General features: G+C 45.5%; 1 protein-coding gene across 3 annotated transcripts in view; it reads left to right on the forward strand.

Annotated features, from left to right (window-relative positions):
* The window catches only part of ABCC4 (ATP binding cassette subfamily C member 4 (PEL blood group)), a 229762-nt gene that overhangs the window by 74523 nt on the left and 134597 nt on the right, over window positions 1-20642 (forward strand). For all 3 annotated transcript variants that reach the window (XM_079778944.1, XM_079778943.1, XM_079778945.1), the window contains exons 6-12: window positions 10-173; window positions 2341-2466; window positions 3086-3335; window positions 9519-9620; window positions 12151-12240; window positions 13202-13393; window positions 20544-20638. In XM_079778944.1, coding sequence (XP_079635070.1) covers window positions 10-173; window positions 2341-2466; window positions 3086-3335; window positions 9519-9620; window positions 12151-12240; window positions 13202-13393; window positions 20544-20638 — 1019 coding nt within the window. The remainder of the gene's footprint in view (window positions 1-9; window positions 174-2340; window positions 2467-3085; window positions 3336-9518; window positions 9621-12150; window positions 12241-13201; window positions 13394-20543; window positions 20639-20642) is intronic.

The following is a 20642-nucleotide window of genomic DNA, read 5'->3' on the forward strand; positions in this document are numbered from 1 at the left end:
TTTTCGAAGGTCACCGTGTTCTTGCACTTCCTGTGGGCGGGCCCACTGCAGGCCATCGCTGTGACTGTCCTGCTCTGGTTGGAGATAGGAATATCGTGTCTCGCTGGGATGGCCGTGCTAATTATCCTCCTGCCTTTGCAAAGCTGCGTGGGAAAGTTGTTTTCGTCCTTCCGGTAAGAGACGTGGATAGGTACTCTTGTAATAAAGTAACATGGATTTGGTAACATGCACAGCCTGCCCAATGCTTTTGTTTAAAAACAGAACAAATGCCCTCTATGATCTCTTCTTTGCATTGTAGCCTTATTACTGATAATTTCTGGAGAACAAAGTTGATTATGTTTTCTCATAGAGGAGCAATGTTAGAATATGAGGGTTTCTTTTTTTTTAAATTTCTTTATTGATTAAGGTGTCACATATTTGTCCTCATCCCCCCATTCCCATCCCACACCCCTCTCCACGGATGCCCCAACCCCCTGTTGAACTTAACCATTGGTTAGGCTCATATGCATGCACACAAGTCCTTTGGTTGATCTCTCCCCCCTCCCCCACTCTCCCCCCTCCCCCCACCCTCCCCTATCCTCCCTCTGAAGCCCGATAGTCCGATTGATGCCTCCTTGTTTCTGGTTCTGTTCTTTTTCATCAGTCTATGTTGTTCATCATTTCCCCTAGATGAGCGAGATCATGTGTCACTTGAGATATACTTATATGAGCTGAATGTGAGATGAGCAATAATAGTTATGCTGACAGGCAAATGAATCAGTCTGTAGTGAGTTTCTTTCTGGACCAACAGTTCTTTTGAGACCCAATATCAATGTCCACCAGTTCCTTATGTGTACATGTCGCCACTGACCCCTCAGCTCTGGATGGTGGACAAATGGTGGTAATGCAGGTTCGATTCCCTCTGGTTGGGTCTCGGCCGGACCCAGGGGCACGGCTTCATCCGGACCCAGGGGCGCGTGGCCTCACCCGGACCCAGGGGCGCGTGGCCTCTCCCAGACCCAGGGGCGCATGGCCTCACCCGGGCCCGGGACCCAGCCTCCCCCGGATCCAGGGGCACATGGCCTCACCTGACATTGTAGCCTTAGAGAGTGGGGCTCCAGCCTTAATCTGAAAGCTAATCTTGTAGCAGGAACGGGGAAGGCATTTGCTGGTCCCTCTTGGCTAGCATTTTGGGGACCGATTCTCAATAAGTAGAGCGTACTTTAGCAGAATTTACATGCATCGAAGTTATTTAAAAATGATCAACTAGTAATACATTTAGATATCTTATGGGCCCAGTTCTAGCTGCATATACTTTTATTATGCTTGTGTTAGAGCCATTTGCAGCGTGTGCTGTTTTTGTAACAATTCACTGTTTCCATTAGTGATAAGCTCCCCAAGGAGCTTGATCTTAATTATGTCTTCTTAACGTCCCACAGTCCTAACAGTGGATGTGATTGAAAAGTGTCCGGTGATGAAGAGCCTAATGGTGATGAATTAGCCATGAAGCAGATTGCTGAGGGTTGGAAATGGGTCATTGCCAAGGTTGTCAGGGGGATGGAGATACGTTGTTTGAAGCACATTGAGTTCTTTTCTTTGTGCCTTGAAACCTGGTACTTTTCTCTACTTGGAATGTTCTTTTCCTTCTTTGCCATGAAGAAATGTTCCTGATCCTTCGAGGACTGTTGTAATGCTACCAGAATTCTGAAGCTTTTTTGCTCTTTCCTTTCCCAGTAAATTAACAAGCCCTCTCTTTTCTGCTCCCCAGCACTTCATTCCTAATTTATTACAGGATAGTCAGTTGTTGTTCTTGTTAGAATCAGGTGTACTTTTTTTTTTTTTTTAAACATGTTTTTATTGACTTCAGAGAGGAAGGAAGTGGGAGAGAGAGAAACATCAATGATGACAGAGAACCATTGATTGGCTGCCTCCTGCATGCCCCCTCCTGGGAATCGAGCCCACAACCCTAGCATGTGCCCGGAGCAGGAATTGAACTGTGACTTCCTGGCTCATGGGTCGACACTCAACCACTGACTCACACCTGCTGGGCAGATTGGATGCTTTTCTTCCTTCCCTACCCAACCATGACCTCCTTGAGCAGATAGGTTGTATCTGACTCATTGCTCACATCTTCCTCAGCAGGTATTGCAAGCTCTCCAGATTACTTCTTGAACTGGAATGAATTGCTGACTTCTCAGTTGAAGTCTTCCCCCATTTGTGTTTTGAGTAGGACCTGCCCCTGTTCTCAGTGCAAAAGAGCTGTAGGGAACCCTTCGATCCCTGGTCTCTGCCTGTGCCCTCTGCTGATGAGGGAAGTTGGCAGTGGTCACCATGGCTCATCTCCCACATCTGTCCCCTTAGGAGTAAGACTGCAACGTTCACAGACGTCAGGATCAGAACCATGAATGAAGTTATAACTGGCATAAGAATAATAAAAATGTATGCTTGGGAAAAGCCATTTGCAGACCTTATTACCGATTTGAGGAGGTAAGTTTTTGTTTATATCCACCACATTTTCCATATTTCTCATAAGCCCAAAGCACTCCCATTGTGATTCTTCTCTGACCCCCAACCGACTCAGGCTCTGCTTCTCAGGTTCTGTGCGTGTGCCTCACCCTGACTTCACTGGTTCATGGGTCCACAGGTCCCAGTTAGATGCCTCTTCTCTGTGCTCTTCCCGCCCTCTCCCCTCCCCCGCCCGGCCTGTGCTGGCCACTTCTGCCTAATATCTTGATGTCTCACAAGTTTTCAGTTGTTTATTCTCTCTTCCAACGAGTTACTTTGCTCCTGGAAGGGACAGGCTGCATCTCTGTGTCATCAGCGAGGTGCCTGGAGCACGACCTGTGCTCACAAATGAATGTTCAAACCCGGTCTGATTGACCCAAAATGTTCAAGTGCACATTGGTCCTGCATGTGGTTGGATGAGCGAGTGTGTATGGAGCGTGCCGTTCTCGTGTGGGAGCTGGCCCCGGGGTTGGAACTGTGGAATGGTTATTGTCAAGTTTGTCCACTCCTTAGAAAGAGGCCACCTGCAGAAGGCACTTGAATTCATTTCATGAGCTGGCTGTCGATGCTTCCCTTTAAAACATAACCTACTCTTTCCTAGGAAGGAAATTTCCAAGATCTTGAAAAGCTCCTACCTGAGAGGAATGAATCTGGCATCATTCTTCGTGTCAAGCAAAATCATCGTTTTCGTGACCTTCACTGCCTACGTGCTCCTTGGCAACAAGATCACAGCCAGCCGCGTGTTCGTGGCGGTGACGCTCTATGGGGCCGTGCGGTTGACCGTCACTCTCTTCTTCCCCTCGGCCATCGAGAAGGTGTCAGAGGCCTTGGTCACCATCAGAAGGGTCCAGGTTTGTTGACAAGTAACTTTTTAAAGTTGTCGGCGGGTTGTAAGTAAAATCACGCCTCCTTGTACTTAGTGCCAAATCTGCAGTCACTCCAAAATGTCATACATACTCTCCCCCGTTTCCTTAGGTAGAGGGCATCACAAATAACGTAAGAGTCACTGATGATTTATGGGCAGCGTTAACGTCGCAGCACAGGACCCTTGATGTCCAAGTCATAACTGCAGGAGAGGGAAACGGAGTTTGTCTCCCGTGCTAACCGGAATGACTAGGTGGGGACTGCACACAGTCCTGGGGTACATGGGATTCGTCTCTGGGCTGGGAAGGATAGAGTTGCTGGAAGGTCTCTGCTCCTTGGGCTGGAAGAATGGCTTACATGTCACTTATTTCTCTGTTTAAAAAATCGATCCTTTCCTCCTCGCTGCTTTGCCTGTGATTTCTCGGTCTGCCTTTTGGACCTCGCTTTGTGGTCCCTGGTCCCTTTTCCGCCTTTTCTTCCTGCCCCAGCCTCTGCCTTTCAAATTTGGTTTTACCCCCACCATAGCCACTGTTGCCCTTTCCTAACTAGCTGTCCCTACATTGCTGAGGGCAAATAATGTACCTCACCAGGTTAAGGGCCCAGGACACAGTCGGTGAAGAAGAATCTGTATGTATGAATACGTCTAAAATGAAGATGCATTGGCTCTGTGCCAGGGCAGGAACCCACGTGTCTGGGCTTGGCCAGAAATCTACTTGGTTTTGTTCCTGCGTCTCCACCACAGTGAATGCCCACGAATAGATCTTTAGTCTTGTCAGATAGCATTGCGCTATCCGGGAGGGGGAAGTTCTTGCCCTAAAAGCTGAGATGTTTTATGATTAAATTTCTATACTGTTAAAAAAACCCCACACAAAACAGCATTACCCATAAAACAGATGGGTCATAGAGGGTCAGTTCTGGCCCCTGTGTTTCTTTTTTCCTTCCCTGACAGCGGTTTCTAGCAACTTTGTTAAGGGATGGTCCGTGCGGTTCAATACAGTTTCTTTTACGTAGCTTCCTCATTGAGTGTGCACTGTTACTTCCCCAGGTGGCGGCTTGGCATACATACTGTGTTCATGCTGCTGCATGTGCTGCCTGTGGCCCAGACACTCCTGAAGCCCTGGCACACCATCTCATTTAATCCCAGCGGTGTTGAAGGAGATGAGCAGTAGGGAACCCACTTTACGGGTGAAATAGTGTGCCCATCCCCACATAGCTTGTAAGGAGGAGAACTAGGATTCTCCCCAGAACCCTAGTTTCTTAAGCCTTGTAACATTGCCTTCTTAGCATCTTCTGGCATGTGGATTGTTTCCTTAAGTGTTGTTGTAATCATTTAGTCTTCCTGCGGAGATCACCAAAGGTTTCCTGTTTCTGTGGAATCAAAGTTTTAAACTGGCATCGGATGATTCCAATCTATAATAATAATCTATAATAATAAAAGCATAATATGCTAATTAGACTGGCCAGCCAGATGACCTTCTGGATGAAGCCAGGGCTGTGAGGGAAGCCTGGGTCCTGGGTGCCTGCCGGCAGCCAGAGGGAAGCCCCGGTCCCGGGTACCAGAGGGAAGCTGGTGCCAGTAGCCAGGGGAAGGAAGGCCTATTCTTGCAGGAATTTCGTGCATCGGGCCTCTAGTAGGATTATAAAAGATCTTGTCTTAACTTCAAAGCCCTGAACATCTTCAGCGGCTTCTGCAAGCAGTAAAATTTGTCTCTGAGGTTATATTGTTCCCAAAGTGGCTTAAGTTTTTGCCTACCAACCACTCTGAAGTCAGTCTTTTTGGCCCCATTTCCAGTGTCTGATACTTTGCCACATGACCTTTTCTGGGTATGCACTTCGTGGCTCAAATGGCAGTTTAATTTCAGCTTTTTCATCAGCGCGAGTGCTAGAGGAGAATCCACCCAGCACTGCTGGCTCCTTTACAAGCTGGAAGATTGTGACTTCTTTCTCCACTCAGACCTCTTTATGGAAAGTGCTCAATAGATTGACTTCCTCACTTCGTACATAGTTTTTCTTATCTTTTTCTTTTTAAAGTAGGAAATTTCTATTCTAGTGCACACACTGACTGTTGAATTTTATGTGATGGTCATACATTTAAGCTAAAATCAGAATTTTATTCTGTGTAGATGAGATTTATAACACGTTACCTTTGCTTGTTGCATGTTAACTGCGTTAAGGCTGTAGCCATGTACTCAATGGATTGACTCACTTGAACCAACTATATAGTCTGTTCATTCCTCCAGTAGATACTGTGATATGCTGACTCTGTGTGAGGCTCGGCATTAGGTGGAATTGAGACTGTGGTGGTCAAGTGTGTGATATTATAGTCTCTACCCTCTTCCAGATTTAAAGTCCCTCTGGGGATTCCGAGGTAGGGAGGGCAGTGCCAGTGGTGGTGGGGGGGTGTGGGGTGTGGGTGCATTCTGATTTGCTTTCTAGGAGGGTTAGTATTTGAGATGGACTCAGAAGGGTGGGTAGGATCAAGGCTGAGGCCACTTTGGGAGCATGGACTTAGGTGGGGATGGGTCCCTAAAAGGTTTTAAGCGTGTTGAACTTTCTCAGAGGAGTCTTAAGGAGGTCAGAAGGGAGTGGTGTTGGAGAGTGCTGGGGAAGGAATCAGCAGATGTAGGGAGAGGGCAAAAGAAGTTATGCCAGTATTTTCAACGATTGATAGTGAGTGAGGTCCTGGAATTAATGCTGTTTCCAGAGGAATGGAGGGTTGGAGATTGTGGTGGATTGTGGCAGAACAGGTAAGAGTTGGTAGTTGGTTGACTAGGGAAGGGGAGGTGTGCAGAGAGAAGTCAAGCGGTGGGTCTACAGCCTACAGAGGTGTCCTCAGACCACAGTGTCCATCCGGCCTCCCTGCCTAGACATGGGCTTGGGCAGGTAGGAAAAGCCAGGTCTTGAGTAGGTTCTCAGTGGGTCTGGGTGGGTGGGTGAGTGAAGGACTGAATGAGCAGATTGTGCCTCACGCTTGCTGGGTCTTCGAGAGGAATGCAGAGGTTCATATTTTCCTTCTCCTACAGAGACACTTTCATTTCCAGTGTTTACCAGCTGTTCTTTTGAAGTAGGGCATCGCATTGGGAGCTTTTCGGAATCACAGACAAGAATATTAAGGGTGTTTACAATTTTTAGCAGGTGACTTCTTTATGTGCTGTTTTGTCTTTCACGTGCTAATTTCAGTTGCCTCCTATACCGGTTGGGATTAGGTTTGCCTATGGGTTCTAGAACACCCATGTTAAAGCTGCTTACACAGGGGACTTTCCTTTCCGCTCAGGCAAGCATCCTTGTAAGGCTCTGTATTCGTTTCCTAGGGCTGCAGGAGCAAAGTACCACAACCTTGGGTGGCTTAAAACAGCAAAAATTCATTGTTTCAGAGTTTTGGAGGCTCGAAGTCTGAAATCAAGGTGTCAGCAGGGTCACAGTCCCTCTGAAGCATGTGTGGGAATATTTTTTTTTCTGCCAAGGGCGATTTGGATATTTATAGCATCATTCACAGGCCATATAAAATTATCAACTTAAAAATTAGCCTGCTATATTTGCTCAAACACTTAATTAACTCACCCCTCATGCCTTGGCACAGCCAGACCAAATGATTTTGTGGGCCTTATATGGCCCGCGGGCCGGATGTTCCTCAACCCTGCTCTAAAGTGTAGGAGGGAATCCTTCTTTGCCTTTCCCAGCTTCTGGTGGTTGCCGGCAAACCCTTGGTGCTCCCTGGCTTGTAACACGTCACTCCAGTCTCTCTCACGTGGCTGTTCCCTGCCTGTGCGTTTGTCTCTGCATTTCTCTTCCCTTTTTATAAGGATCCCAGTCATACTGGGTTTGGGGGTCCCACCATACTCTAGCATGACCACCCCTTAATGAATTACTTCTGTAATCACCCTCTAACTTCAACATAACTTTTGGGGAGGACAGAATTCACTCCATGACAAGTCCCTGGCTAGTAGGATCCTTTATGGTGCCAGTGACCCAGACTCTTTCTTGTTACTCCCCTGCGTGGGGCCTTGAGCAAGATGACTGCTGCCCCCAAGTCCCAGGCTGTGGGGCAGAGAAAGGTTGCTAGACGTGTTCACTCCACTGGTCACCCTGACCTGGGCTCTCTCCAATCCGGGAGCCCTCAGGGGATGTCCTACTGATGGCTTAGGCCCACTCCCCGTGGTTCTCTGCTCTCTACAGGGCCTGTCTGCTCCACACTGTGGCGAAAGCCAAGCAGGCCGTGCTGGGAGCTGCCTCCTCCCTGCTGTCAGTCTCCAGGGAGGCAACGAGGTTAATTTGCATACTCACTCCTGATTGGCTGGTGGGCATCACAAAGTGATGGTCAATTTGCATATTTCTCTTTTATTAGTGTAGATTTGCAGAGTAAGAGGAAGTGCTCCTCTGTGTCGTTATGTTAGATTTGCAGTGGTTATCAGGACTGTTTTATTCAGCTACCCAGTATTGAATAGCCCCTAACTACCCTGGAAAGTAGCAAGAGGTGGAAGACATGGCCATTCCTGCTGCTGAGGAGAGGGCACTTACTAAGGAGAAAAGACACGAGTGATTGTGAAAAGGTGTTCATGAAGTATTTTTTAAGAGATAGACACTTAATGTGTTTTACTTTTAAAACAGTGATGGTTAATGACAAGTGGTGATATATTGATTTGATACACACGAGGAGCAAGCAGTGTGCACTTGAGTGTCCACCCAGCTCAAGGTCACAACAGCTAAGCATCAGAGTCGGGGCTTTCACTCATGGTCTCAGCCGTTGGTCGTGTGTTCCCAGCCTGTGCTCCCAGCCTGTGCTCCGGCGCCAGCCCGATCCCCTGCAGGCCTGGAATGGCCTTTGTCTCTGTGTTCCTGGCACGTCGAATGGTGCTTGGCACAGGGTGTGATTCAGTAAATATTTATGGAATCATTTCCTACCAACTCTTGTGTTTATTGTTAGTAATGCAAAAGTAAAGCAATAAAAATGCCCAGGTTATAAATGTGTTCAGGTTTGTAACAACAATATTATCTCTTCAGGGTTATTAGTACACTTGTTCAGAAAGTCACCAAGATAACCTGGAGGCCATGAATTCTAATATACTGTATATTGCTGATACATCTTACCTAATAATCTTACCTAATAATAGACAAACATGTAAATTGACCATACCTCCACTACGCCCACAGCCAATCAGGAGTGAGTATGCAAATTAACCTGACAAAGATGGAGGGTTAATTTGCATATGCAGACGCAGAGTGGCTGGGCGGGATGGGTCGCCTGCTATGACAGGGAGGGGGAGGGCGGAGGGAGCTACAGGAGTGATGCTCCAGCCGGGAGCAAGGACTTGTTGGCTTCCGGGCGGCCGGGAGTGAAGCCAGGGGAAGGAAGGCCTATTCTTGCTCGAATATCGTGCAACGGGCCTCTAGTAATTTATATTACACTAGAGGCCCGGTGCACTGGATTTGTGCACTGGTGAGGGGCATGGCCTGCAGGGATTGGCTGGCTATGGGAGCGCCGCTCATCCCAGTCAGCCAAGCAGTGCTCCCACTGTGGGAGCACACTGACCACCAGAGGGCAGCTCCTGCATTGAGCATCTTCCCCCTGGTGGTCAGTGCACATCATAGCGGCTGGTCAACTGGTCGTTCTACCCTTCGGTTGCTGGGCTTTTATTATATAGGATTATATGTAACAATAATAATATGTAATACTATTATATTTAATACTGTACTACAAATACAGTGTACAGTATACTATATAATTATATGTGCTAAAAATATAAATATATGAAATTTATACCAAAATATATAATTGACCCTTGAACAATATGGAGGTTAGAGGCGCCGACCCCCTTGCACAGTCGAAAACCTGTGTGCAACTTTTGACTCCCTTAAACTTAACTACTAATAGCCTACTGTTGATTGACAGACATAATGAAAACTATGAGAAAATAAGTACTACCTTTACAGTACGTACTTACTGGAAAAATCCATGGGCCCTCACAGTTCAAACCTGAGTTGTTCAAGGTTCAGCTGGACAATACATTATAGGATATGTTCTGATGTGAACTAACACTTTAAGTGCATTTGGTAAAATGACATGTACCCTGTGTAAAGTTTTGGTATTTCAAATTCCAGGAAAGCAGTTATTTTTGTTTGTGATTTTGTTCCTGCAGTTTTAATAATCTGTATTTTTCCCTTTTCTGTAGAACTTTCTGTTGCTTGATGAAGTAACACAGTGCGACTATCAGCTACCATCAGACGGTAAAACGATAGTGCATGTGCAAGATTTTACTGCTTTTTGGGATAAGGTAACAAATCCTTTATTACGAGGTCGTGGCTGGTAAAAGACAACTGGTGACTTAGATGTAGTAGAGAATTTTGGGATTATGCAGATGGTACCAGATGTGATTGCTCATTTCCTGAAAGTATGTTATAAAAATTCTTAAAATCAGGAACAAGGTTTGCATTGAACGGAGACGAAGTATAAAATCAGCCTAAGGCATTTGACACGTTGCTCTTTATCTCCTTTTTAAGAGAACTTTCAAGGTATTAGCACATTTTGAACCTAAAATATGTAAGTTTGTAATGTTCGAATTTACAGGATTAGAGTGTCCATTTTTAACCTCGATTGTTAGCAGACCATGTTATGACATGTTGAATGAAGCCACGATTTGCATCTTTGTTGTGGGGTAGACAGGGGGGCTCTCCTAGTCGCAGCATCTGGATGGTGCCGGCTACTTTGGTGGCAGCGAGAGCAGGGAGGAGGCAGCAGGCGGGCACAGTAAGCTCAGTGAGTCCCAGTCTAAGGGTTTCACTGGGTGGCAAGCTGACAGGTTGAGCTGGCAGGATCACCAGGATTTCCCCAATGCTTGGTTTATACATGACATCTAGGCAAATGGGGAAAGAAAAACAAGCCAGGGACCACGCTCAAGAAGTTCTCAAAACTTGCACACTCAGTTTCAAAAAACTGAAACGCTTCTCTCCCTGGTTCCGTGGTCCCCTGTGCACATCCTTCTGGATTAGTCAGGAAAACAGAACCCACACCACAGGAGAGGGAATTTCAGGCATGGAATTAGTTACATAGGTGGCAGGGGAGGTGACCCAGAGATGAGCAACCGCAAGAAGCGAAACCAGATTCCATCGCTGGGGCTATAGGAACTCAGGGAGGAGGTGACATTGACCAGAGGGTCATCAGTTTTGAGCAGAACCCACAGTCGTAGGGACTACAATGTGAAGGGCTGTGGTACTGGTGCTGGCCCTGCGGAGATGAGGTGACTGTCGTGGTAAGGGTGCTGGAAGCAGATGGAGGTACCAGTTTCTCTCGCTCCTGCCTCCTGGCCTCGGACTGTGCTCTCCAAGGGCTGAGCTGGAGTTGATGGCAGTTCTCAGGAAGCTGGCAGCCCGATCATAGAAATGGAGCCCGGAGCAAACAGGTGCCCGAGTGGCCGCCACTCCTTCCCACCCCCATGCCGGCTCTCCCTTCTCCAGTGGTCAGGGGTCCAGACTCCATAGACTGTGTTTTCGTGCCTGTGCCACCTGCCTCGTGGTCACCTGCTTCTAATTTAGTGTCTGCCATTTCCAGCAAAATAAATCCCTAATACATAAAACCACCTCATTGCACTTTGCACATGGAAGCTCACACAAGTTGCCTCACCTAACCTGCCCTGCCTTCATACAGTAGATTTACCTCCTGCTGTGTATTCCTCACCATAATACATTGTTAAGCATTTGTAGAAAGCACCATTAACACTCATTATAGAGATGTACTCTATTGAATGCATTGAGGTAGCTAACACCCCCTTTCTATGATCCATGACCAAAATTTCTTTTGTACCAAACTATGCTACATTGTGAAATGAGCTATTCTATTCTTTCAAGAACCTTAACATGTTATGTTCTCAGACTTTTTTGCATCTTGCATTGTAGTACAGATCACCCTGTTCTATTGTGTTGGCATTGCCTGTGAATGGATTATGCGCCATGCTAGGAGGTAGTTAGGGAGTGTAACAAATGAAAGCGCCCCTGGGTGGGGGATGGACTCAGACATTGGGGAGTTTGGAGAGAAGCCGAGGTAAGATGAAGCACAAGTAGGAGAAAGACTAACCAGTTCCACTAGACCAGTGGTTGGCAAACTGTGGCTCGCGAGCCACATGCGGCTCTTTGGCCCCTTGAGTTTTTAGCAAAGGCCAGCTTAGGAGTACCCTAATTAAGTTAATAACAATGTACCTACCTATATAGTTGTAAGTTTTAAAAATTTGGCTCTCAAAAGAAATTTCAATCGTTGTACTGTTGATATTTGGCTCTGTTGACTAATGAGTTTGCCGACCACTGCACTAGACAGCCCGACAGGTAGGTGAGGGAAGGTCTCACTGACTGGCATTTCATTCATGAAATGCATGGAGTTGGTCTTCATCAAATGAGGATGGAGAGATTAGTGGCGATTTCAAATTGTTTATTAGTGAAGTATAGGCATGCCATGAACTTATGCTGCCACCTTGTGGAGATGAATGAAATAAGTGTAAAACCAAGGGTTATGACAACTTGTACATGATGAAAACCTCTCACACTGAATGTTGAAGTATATTCTTTTTAATAAGATAGTGCGCATCAAGAAGTTTTCATTTGGAGAAGGTGCTTTGTCTTTTCTACTTACATTCTGTGTCCAGAGCAGTGTCCTTAAGGAGCTATGTTAAAAGAAGAGGCCTTTCTAAAGGCGTTAGGAAGGTGAAAGATGTGGGTTATCTGCGCGTATCAATGACTATTATATTATTTCCTCAACTATTTGATGTGTCTTACTTTATTGAAATGGACACTTTTTTTGTAAACTTTTGTTTGTAGGTATCAGAAACCCCAACCCTAAAAGACCTTTCCTTCACTGTCAGACCCGGTGAATTGTTAGCTGTGGTTGGACCTGTGGGAGCAGGAAAGGTGAGTTACTGTAAGGTCTTTGGGCAGCTCGATGCAATGCCACATCCCATGTTAAAATCTCAGGGTGGAGCCCAAAGCCATCTGTAACACAGTGTGAGTTGGGTATACCTAGAGTGGCCTTTCTCAAAGTGTGTTCCGTGGAATGTTCATTTTGCAAGAAGGTTGCATGGAACAATAAATCTGGACACAGCACATTATGTTTTTCTCCTTGGCCATTCAAGTGGCACAGTTGGGAACTGCCTGTCTGGAAGTTGGCCACCTCGGTGAAGGAAATCACTTAAGTGACAGCTGTTCAGGCTGGAATGATTGAGAAAATGGGACCTCTTTTTGTCAGGGCAGACCTTACAGAAGTCGCGTCTGTATGCTATTGAAGGAAATGTGCGTGTATATTTAGTCTTGTGTGTTCTGAAACAACAACATACAGAAATCTAAACATAGGCTGTAAAAAGGACAGGGGGGTTATTTCTCTTATGATGTGTTTTTGTTCTTCAGAAACATGACTCTCTTCAGAGTTCTTTAAATAATCTTTTCTGGTGCATTGCATGTATTAGGTACACATAGCTTTGCAGGAACAAGTCTTTGTGAAGTAAAGGCTACCTGGTTGCTGGGACAACTGCAGTAAACAGGCCTATGAAATGTATCATACCAGGTCACTCTGTTAGTTAAGAAAGTTAAACATCCTTAACTAGTCTTTGTTGAGAGTAGAGCATTTCATTTGGGGGAAAAGTTTTGGGCAGAGCGAGTTTGTTCTACTCTTATTTTATTAATAGCACGTATCAGCCATTAATTTATACGGACCAATAGTGGTATTTTACATTTTTTCATTGCAGCTTCCAGGGTTTTACTTTGTCCTGTTTTCACTATCAGGGCTGTAAGGTTGATGAAACCCCAGGGAGGCTGTCCTGCAGCAGCATGTCTGTCTGAGTGTTGCCTGTAACGCTTTGTTTGCCATCTCTTTCAGTCTTCGCTGTTAGCTGCTGTGCTGCGGGAACTGCCCCCGAGCCAGGGGCTGGTCACTGTGAATGGAAAGGTCGCATATGTTGCTCAGCAGCCCTGGGTGTTTCCAGGAACTGTGAGGAGTAATATTTTATTTGGGAAGAAATATGAAAAGGAACGATATGAAAAAGTAGTAAAGGCTTGTGCTTTGAAAAAGGTGAGTCGTGACACTTGAGCCGCATCTACTTTGAATTCCAAATAATAATACTAGTGTTGGTTTAATCTACAAGTTTTGTTTTTTCATACGAAAGATATTTGAATGCTATTTAATACTTTTAGCTGGTCTTCAGGGTAAAGACATATGCACATATGCTACTGTCTTAGTCCTGGTCTGATAATGACATTCACAGAATGCTTTTTTTCCTTTGGTTTTGTGAAGTTTTATTCACTTTTAATATTTTTTAAGTGGACACGTGTAAAATTTGCAAAAGTAGAGGGAATAGTGTAAGAATCCTCCTGTTCCCATTCCCTGGCTTCCGTCACGGTTAGCTGCTCACCAGTCTTGTTTCATCTCTACTGCTAGCCCCACCCCAACCCAAATCATCTGCAGCAGACCCTCCACCTCATATTAGTTCAGCTGTAAACATAGGGTGTCCCCCCAAAAAAGGCATACACACACGTTGAATAATTATAAAGACAATGTTTATTAAAATACATTTCATTTTCAAAATCGAGCTATGAGCTGCTAAAGTGTACATACATTGTTTTGGGACACTTGCATTTCATTAGTTATCTCTAAAATATAAGAGAGCCTTTGAAAAAACAGCATCACGTTATCACACCAAAAAAAGTGGCTCGCATTCATAAATATCATCAATGTTCTACTCAGTATTTGCATTTTCTTGTCTCAGTGAGAAATCTTGTTAAACGTTGGTCTGAACCAGATTCCACATGGGGTCTGCCCCAGACTGCGCATGGGATCTGCCCCAGACTGCGCATGGGTTGTCCCTGTGTGCCCCTTTGCACTGGGTTGATTCCTCTCCTAGGTCCCATACATTCTATAGGGTTTCCTCTTCGCTTCGTTAAAGAAAGCAGAAGGATTTAAAATTTCCTTTTAATACTGCATCGTTTCACTGGGGGAGAGGTTGTTTCCAGAAATGACATTGAGCTTCACCGCAAAGGGCAGGATGAAATGTATAATAATTGTACATTGAGATTTAAATAAAATTAGTGATCGCATGATGAAAACTGAACTTACCTGACAGGAGAATATAATTTAGCAAAAAGACAAAGAAAGATTCTGGTAAATACCGTCTAACTCGCTTTGGGCTATAAAAATCAGTGAATAGTAGTTTTCAAGGGCTCTCCTGGGGTCTGCTCTGTGCTCTCTGGACACCCGACTATTCTTTTATGCTGTGAGGAACGGCAGGGCCGGGTGGTCCAAGGTCCAGCATGGAAGGCCCCCAACGGGCTCCGGGAGGAAATAGTAATTTTGCTTGAACAATGGCTTGAACTTCACAGATTCTATCAGGTGAGTAGCATTTTATGACAATGTGGCTGAAACGTAATTGCGTGCCTCATTGGCTTTTGTGTCCTTTTCCTGGGTTATTGTTAGTAAGCGATTATGTTGTGTTTAGAAGTGACATCAAGTTAGCATCATGAGCTAGACTTTTATTAAACAGTATATAGCCTGTACAAGAAAAAAGGAAAAACAAATGTAAAGCAGTAATAATAATAGCTCCCATTTGTTGAGTCCACACATGCTAATCATTTCTGTCTCTCCCATGTGTACACACAGGTGTATGAGTCCTTCAGAGTATTTAATATGTTACCTGTGTCTTTGATGTTCCCACCCTCATTTTTTAGTTGGTAAACCTGCGGCTTAGAGAGATGAAACGACTCACCTAACCATTTGCAGCGCAGGTTCAGGTCCGTTTCCGCATGGCCGGGTTCTGTGCTTTCCCACAGAGCCTCGCTGCCTCCTCATTGGGAAAGTATGTGAGGAAGCACTGTTTTAGAATTGGGTGGTTGATGAAGGTGGGATGTGGAATAAACAGACCTTGGACATTTTCTCTTTACCTCAGTCAAGTTCAATTCGTGATGCCCAGACTCGTAGGTCAGTGTCTGGCTCTTTCTTTGCAGGACATTGCCTTTCTGGTCATAGGTTAAGCCATCTCTCTGCACCCTTCCCCCCAATGTTTGAGCATCTTTGGAGAAGACCAGGTGTTGGGACAGTGGCTATCATTCACCATTTTTTCTAGGGGCCATGCCTTTGTTACAGCCACAAGGGATGACTGGAGCAGCAATGGGGTAGACACCCTCAGGGTGGCTGTGTGGCACACAGACTCCGGTGGGAAGGCGGCCCCTGCAGGGGGTGCTGCACAGTGATTCTTCTGTACGTCAGGCGGCGCACAAAGGTTGAGCGTTGACCTATGAACCAGGAGGTTACAGGTTCGCTTCGCGGTCAGGGCACATGCCCAGGTTGCGGGCTCATTCATCACTGTGGGGTGTGCAGGAGGCAGCCGATCAATCGTTCTTTCTCATCATTGATGTTTTTAACTCTCCCTTTCCTTTCCTCTCTGAAATCAATAATAAAAATATTTTTATTAAAAAAGCATGAGTACAAAAGGGATACATGAGGCTAATGTAAATATGGAGACTAAGTTTATTGATACTTAGTTATTGAGCTATTTTAGTGTTGCCTTCATTTCAAATATGTTTTTCTGTAACCACTGGGGGCAGCATGTTGGGAAAGAAAGAGCAAAAGTCTATGAATTGAGATGAGCTTGGTTCAGGTTTCAGCTGTTCCATTTAACAGCTGACAGTCCTCAGACCAATTAGGCACCACACTTTGTCTCAGTTTCCTTGTCTATGAAATGGGGCTTAACACAGTTGCCCCTTAGTATCGGGAAGGGGCGGGGGATTGGTTCCAGGACCCCCCAGCTGATACAAAACTCCACGATGCTCAAGTCCCACATATATAAAATGGCGGGGAACACTGAGTACAGTTGGCCCTCCACATCCGTGGATTCTCAGCCATGTTTGAAAAATTCTGTTAACCATCCAGGATTGGTTCAGTCTGCAGATATGAAACCCACAGATACGGAGGCCTGACTGTCCGTGCTGTGTATGCAGCTTGTGAGGATTAGAGATAGGCAATATACAGCATCCAGAACAGTGCTTGGCACCTAGACCTTACCGTCCAGGAGCTGACTAATGGGGAGAGAAGCCGTATACATGCATACAAAATATGAAGCAGAATAAGATGGGTCCTTCGCGAGAAATATAGACAAAGTCTTAGGAACCCAGTAGACAGCGAGATGACTTTCCCACTGGGGAAACGCAGGGATGGTTTCGTGGAAGAGAGTTTGAGCTGGGCCTGGAAAGATGGGAAGGGCAATTCCCGATGGAGGAGAGGCTATGAACAAAGGCTCAGCGGACCCATCGACGCCTGCTCTTTGGCCTGGAGCCCGCTCTCCAAGGCCAGGCACTCGCTCTGGCCTCATAACCGTCCCAGCGGTCTGCTCAGTGATATTTCTCCTGTAAGTTTCTACCATTACTAAAAGACACCAGACGTGTTTCTGATCCTATGGTATCAAACCACCGTAGCTGTTTTCTATTTATTTTTCCTGGTTTGTGTGTCTGATTTTCAGTGAAAATCACTGTAAATGAAATAATTTGTTAAATTCACATAAGAAAACTTTCCTGTCATTGGGAGGAATCGTAATATATGGTCAACTATAGCTTTTCCCTCTAACCCAGCGGTTTTCAACCTTTTTTCATCTCACGGCACACATAAAGTAATCGATACAATTCTGTGGCACACCAAAAAATATACTATATTTTTTGCCAATCTGACAAAAAAAATAGGTGTAATTTTGATTCATGCAATCTGGATAGCTATGTTATGTTGGCTCTTGTCATTTTCTTAATTTTTTATTTGATGGGCTAAGGGAAAAGAGGTCAGTGCAGTGCCTCTTACTAACTAGTCAGGTATTGAATGTGTTAAAAATTCTTGTGGCACACCAGTTGAAAACCGCTGCTCTAACCAAATCATCTAGTCCATCATGGCTAGGAAATTTGTTTGACTCGGGTGTTCCTTCAAATCCTTTGAAATGTTTTTCCCATCTGAGGCTTGTCTATAAAATAGTTTGCAGAGTCAGCAAACACACTCCAAGTGCTTCTACCAGGCTCGGTGAGAGCCCATTTCTTAGGTCCTAACTGTGGTAAGTCAAAAGAGTGGGTGTTAAGAGCTCCTTCTAGAAAAAGGCTGCGATTGCTGTGCCACATCCTGGTGCTCTTCAGGAAAGCAGAACAGTGTGAAATCAAGGCATGAAAACGAAGAACACTTTGCAAGGGTTGTCAACAGTGAAACAGGCCAAGTAAACTGTGGTGTGTGTGTTTTCCCAGAAGGCCGGGACCCTGTCTGAAAGTGGCTCATTGTTTTTTTATGAAAAGCAGAGCAAGAGATGGTACTAACCTCTTAGCTCAACAAGGAAATAATATGAAATGATAATGAACTTTCACGATCGAGCCATTGCCCTCTTGCCTTTGATGTAGTCCAAGTGAGCGCTGAGCATGCAGGTGTGTCTGCGGGCTGTCAGGGAAGGGGTTACGATGCTGATGCTCTTTTTCTCTTCTCTTGGCGGTGTGCTTTGCATATTACGACTCACACGGAATCGGAATGGGAATGAGTTCCCACTGTTGGTTTGAGATGTGTCAGTTACCAATAGCGAAAATGAACTCATGCATCTTTTTCCATTTGTAGAGGCTGTTCGTACACTTACTCTCGATTCTCACAGCATCCTTGAGTTTAGCAATTCTGGTTTCTGCAGCACATTCTGTAGGAGAGGACATGAGACTTAGGGAGAAAAAGGACTTGTTTATCATGGAGATCCCAACGTGCCACTTGCTTACTCCCCCAAATTGTCCAAAGTGGAGACAAAGGGATGAAGGCTGCACTTGCGGAAAGGTACTGCTGTGTCCAGGTCTGTGCCTGAGAGGTTTAGTAGAGAACTAATAAACTCCCCCCAGCCTTGGCTTGTTGATGCCACGGTCTGTCTAGTGATAGTTATGGGTAATCTAATGAACATTTTCTAATATTGCGGGGGCCAGATGCGGCGGGGATCTCCCTTTTCCGTGTCCAGCACGGAAAGAAAGATGAACGAACCGGTTCTAAGTGGAGGCGGCCAGGGATTGAGAAATGAAAGCAAGAAAGAAAGCAAGACGCAGAAATAGATTTCTAAAGCTGGGAGCCAGGTGGGACGCCATCCTCTCTGATGGAGAGGCAGGACGATGACGACTGAGTCCACCAGCACATTTATTTTATATCATCAAATACCAGGAAGTAACACCAAAACTTAGGATCAAAGGAGCTTATTTGCATTCTTAAGTAGGCCCTAGCATTCCTGGTGTTTGACTGGATTTACATATCTAGACCCGCCCCTGCCGACACCTGGGCTGATATGAAGGCCATGCTGACAACACTGTCCCCATCTTGGGGAAATGTGTATCCCAGACACGGCTCTGCCAGTCGTCTCGGACTCAGCTGACAACAATTTAAAGAAATGCCCATGTGCCTTCCCAGGCGGCCCTCTACAAATATAATATGTAATTTAGATCTGATTGTTATCCTGTCATTTTGAGGATGTTCTTTTCATCTTTTTTTTTTCTAGGTAATATGGTTTGTCCATTTTTTAAATACTACTGAAATATAACTTTTGATAGGTTCCCCAGATTCTCAAATCAAAACTTCTTGTTTTTCTTAGCTTTGAATTTTTCCTGTTTTGCTTGGAACACGTATCTACTTAGTCCAAATGATCTGCTTACTGTTCCTGGAACATACTTCGTTTTTTTTCTGCCTAGACTGCTCTTTCTGCTTTTATTTCTCATACAGATCTTGTCTGTCACTCTCTCACTGTGCCTTAAATATCACTGTGAAGACACGGGTCAGGTGTCATCCTTTCTCTGAAAGTGGGAAGCTGAGACCGAGAGCAGCAAGATGGCCAGTTAAGACACACTTGCTTCTTGATAACATAAGTCCTGTGCCTCTGCAAGCCACGTGTGTGCTCCAGCTCTCACATGTGGATCTCCAGCACAGACGCCAGCGCTTGCATATTCAGCCGCAGCCTGTCATCACCAATGGGTATCTCAGCTTTCCCATAACCGAAATCGTTATCCCCTAAACCCGCCTTCCTGTTCTTCCTCTTCCTCTTTCCTTCAGTTCTTTATTTTGCAACCTATACCCATTCCACCAGCATATCTTAGAGGCTCTACCTTTGAAATTTGTTCAGAACATGGCAATTTCTCTTCATTTTCACTGTTCCCACTTTGGTTCCTGCCTCTGTCATCTCTCACCTAGATTATTGCAGTAGCCTCAACCTGTATCATGCCTTTTCCCTGCCCCTTTACTGGCAGTCTGTTTCCCACAAAGAGGCAGGAGTGATTTTTTTTAAAAAAACCTAATAAAGCCTTGGCCGGTGTGGCCCAGTTGGTTGAGCGCCAGCCCATCCACCAAGAGGTGGCCAGTTTGATTCCCTGTCAGGGCACATGCCTGGGTTGTGGGTTTGATCCCGGGCAGGAGGCAGAAACATCAATGTGAGAGCGGAACATCCATTGGCTGCCTCCTCCCCGGGAAGCTTCCCTTTCTCTCCCTTTCCAAACAAACAAACAAACAAACAAACAAACAAACAAACAAACCTAACACAAATCATGTCAGTCCTTTCCCATACTCCCTTCCCATTTCACTTGAAGTGAAATCATGCCCACCCCTCCCATGCTTATGTCTCTGTGCCGCTCCCCCCACTTCCCCCAATTCTTTACTTACTCTGCTCCTGGCGTCTTTGCTAGTCTCTGAACACCTTGCATGTGCATCTGTGCAGGCTCGTTCTGCCCTCTGATAGGTATCTACCTACCCTTCTGATCAGAGCCCTCCCAACCTCATCCAAGATCACTTTCCCTCCTTCACTCTCTGTCCCTCTCAGCAGAGTACCCTTTTTCTTCTTAGTACTTACTACTTGCACTCATGTTAATTGTTGATGTCAGTTTCTCAGTTTGGAAACAAGAGATTATTTTCTTCCCTGCGCGGAATTCATTGTGCCCATACAATGTCTGACATATAGTCGATGCTCAACAAATATCTGTTAAAATGGTTAAATGCATAAACACTGAAAAACTACAGGATGAAGGCAAACACAATGTTCTGAGAGGTTGAAGGTTACAATTTAGTTACTTTGAAATATATCCATTGCCGTTGCTCAAATTCATGTATGAGGAACTAATGCTGAAAGTTTGGGATGATAGTGGGAGAACACATTTTAAGTCTCTCTCTCTCTCTCTCTCCTCCCCCCCCCCCCCTTTCTATGTAGGATTTTGAGCTTTTGGAGGACGGGGACCTAACTGTGATAGGAGATCGGGGAGCCACGCTCAGCGGAGGGCAGAAGGCCCGGGTTAGCCTCGCAAGGTAA

This window comes from Cnephaeus nilssonii, assembly GCF_951640355.1.
Source record: "Cnephaeus nilssonii genome assembly, chromosome: 8".
NCBI lineage: Eukaryota > Metazoa > Chordata > Mammalia > Chiroptera > Vespertilionidae > Cnephaeus > Cnephaeus nilssonii.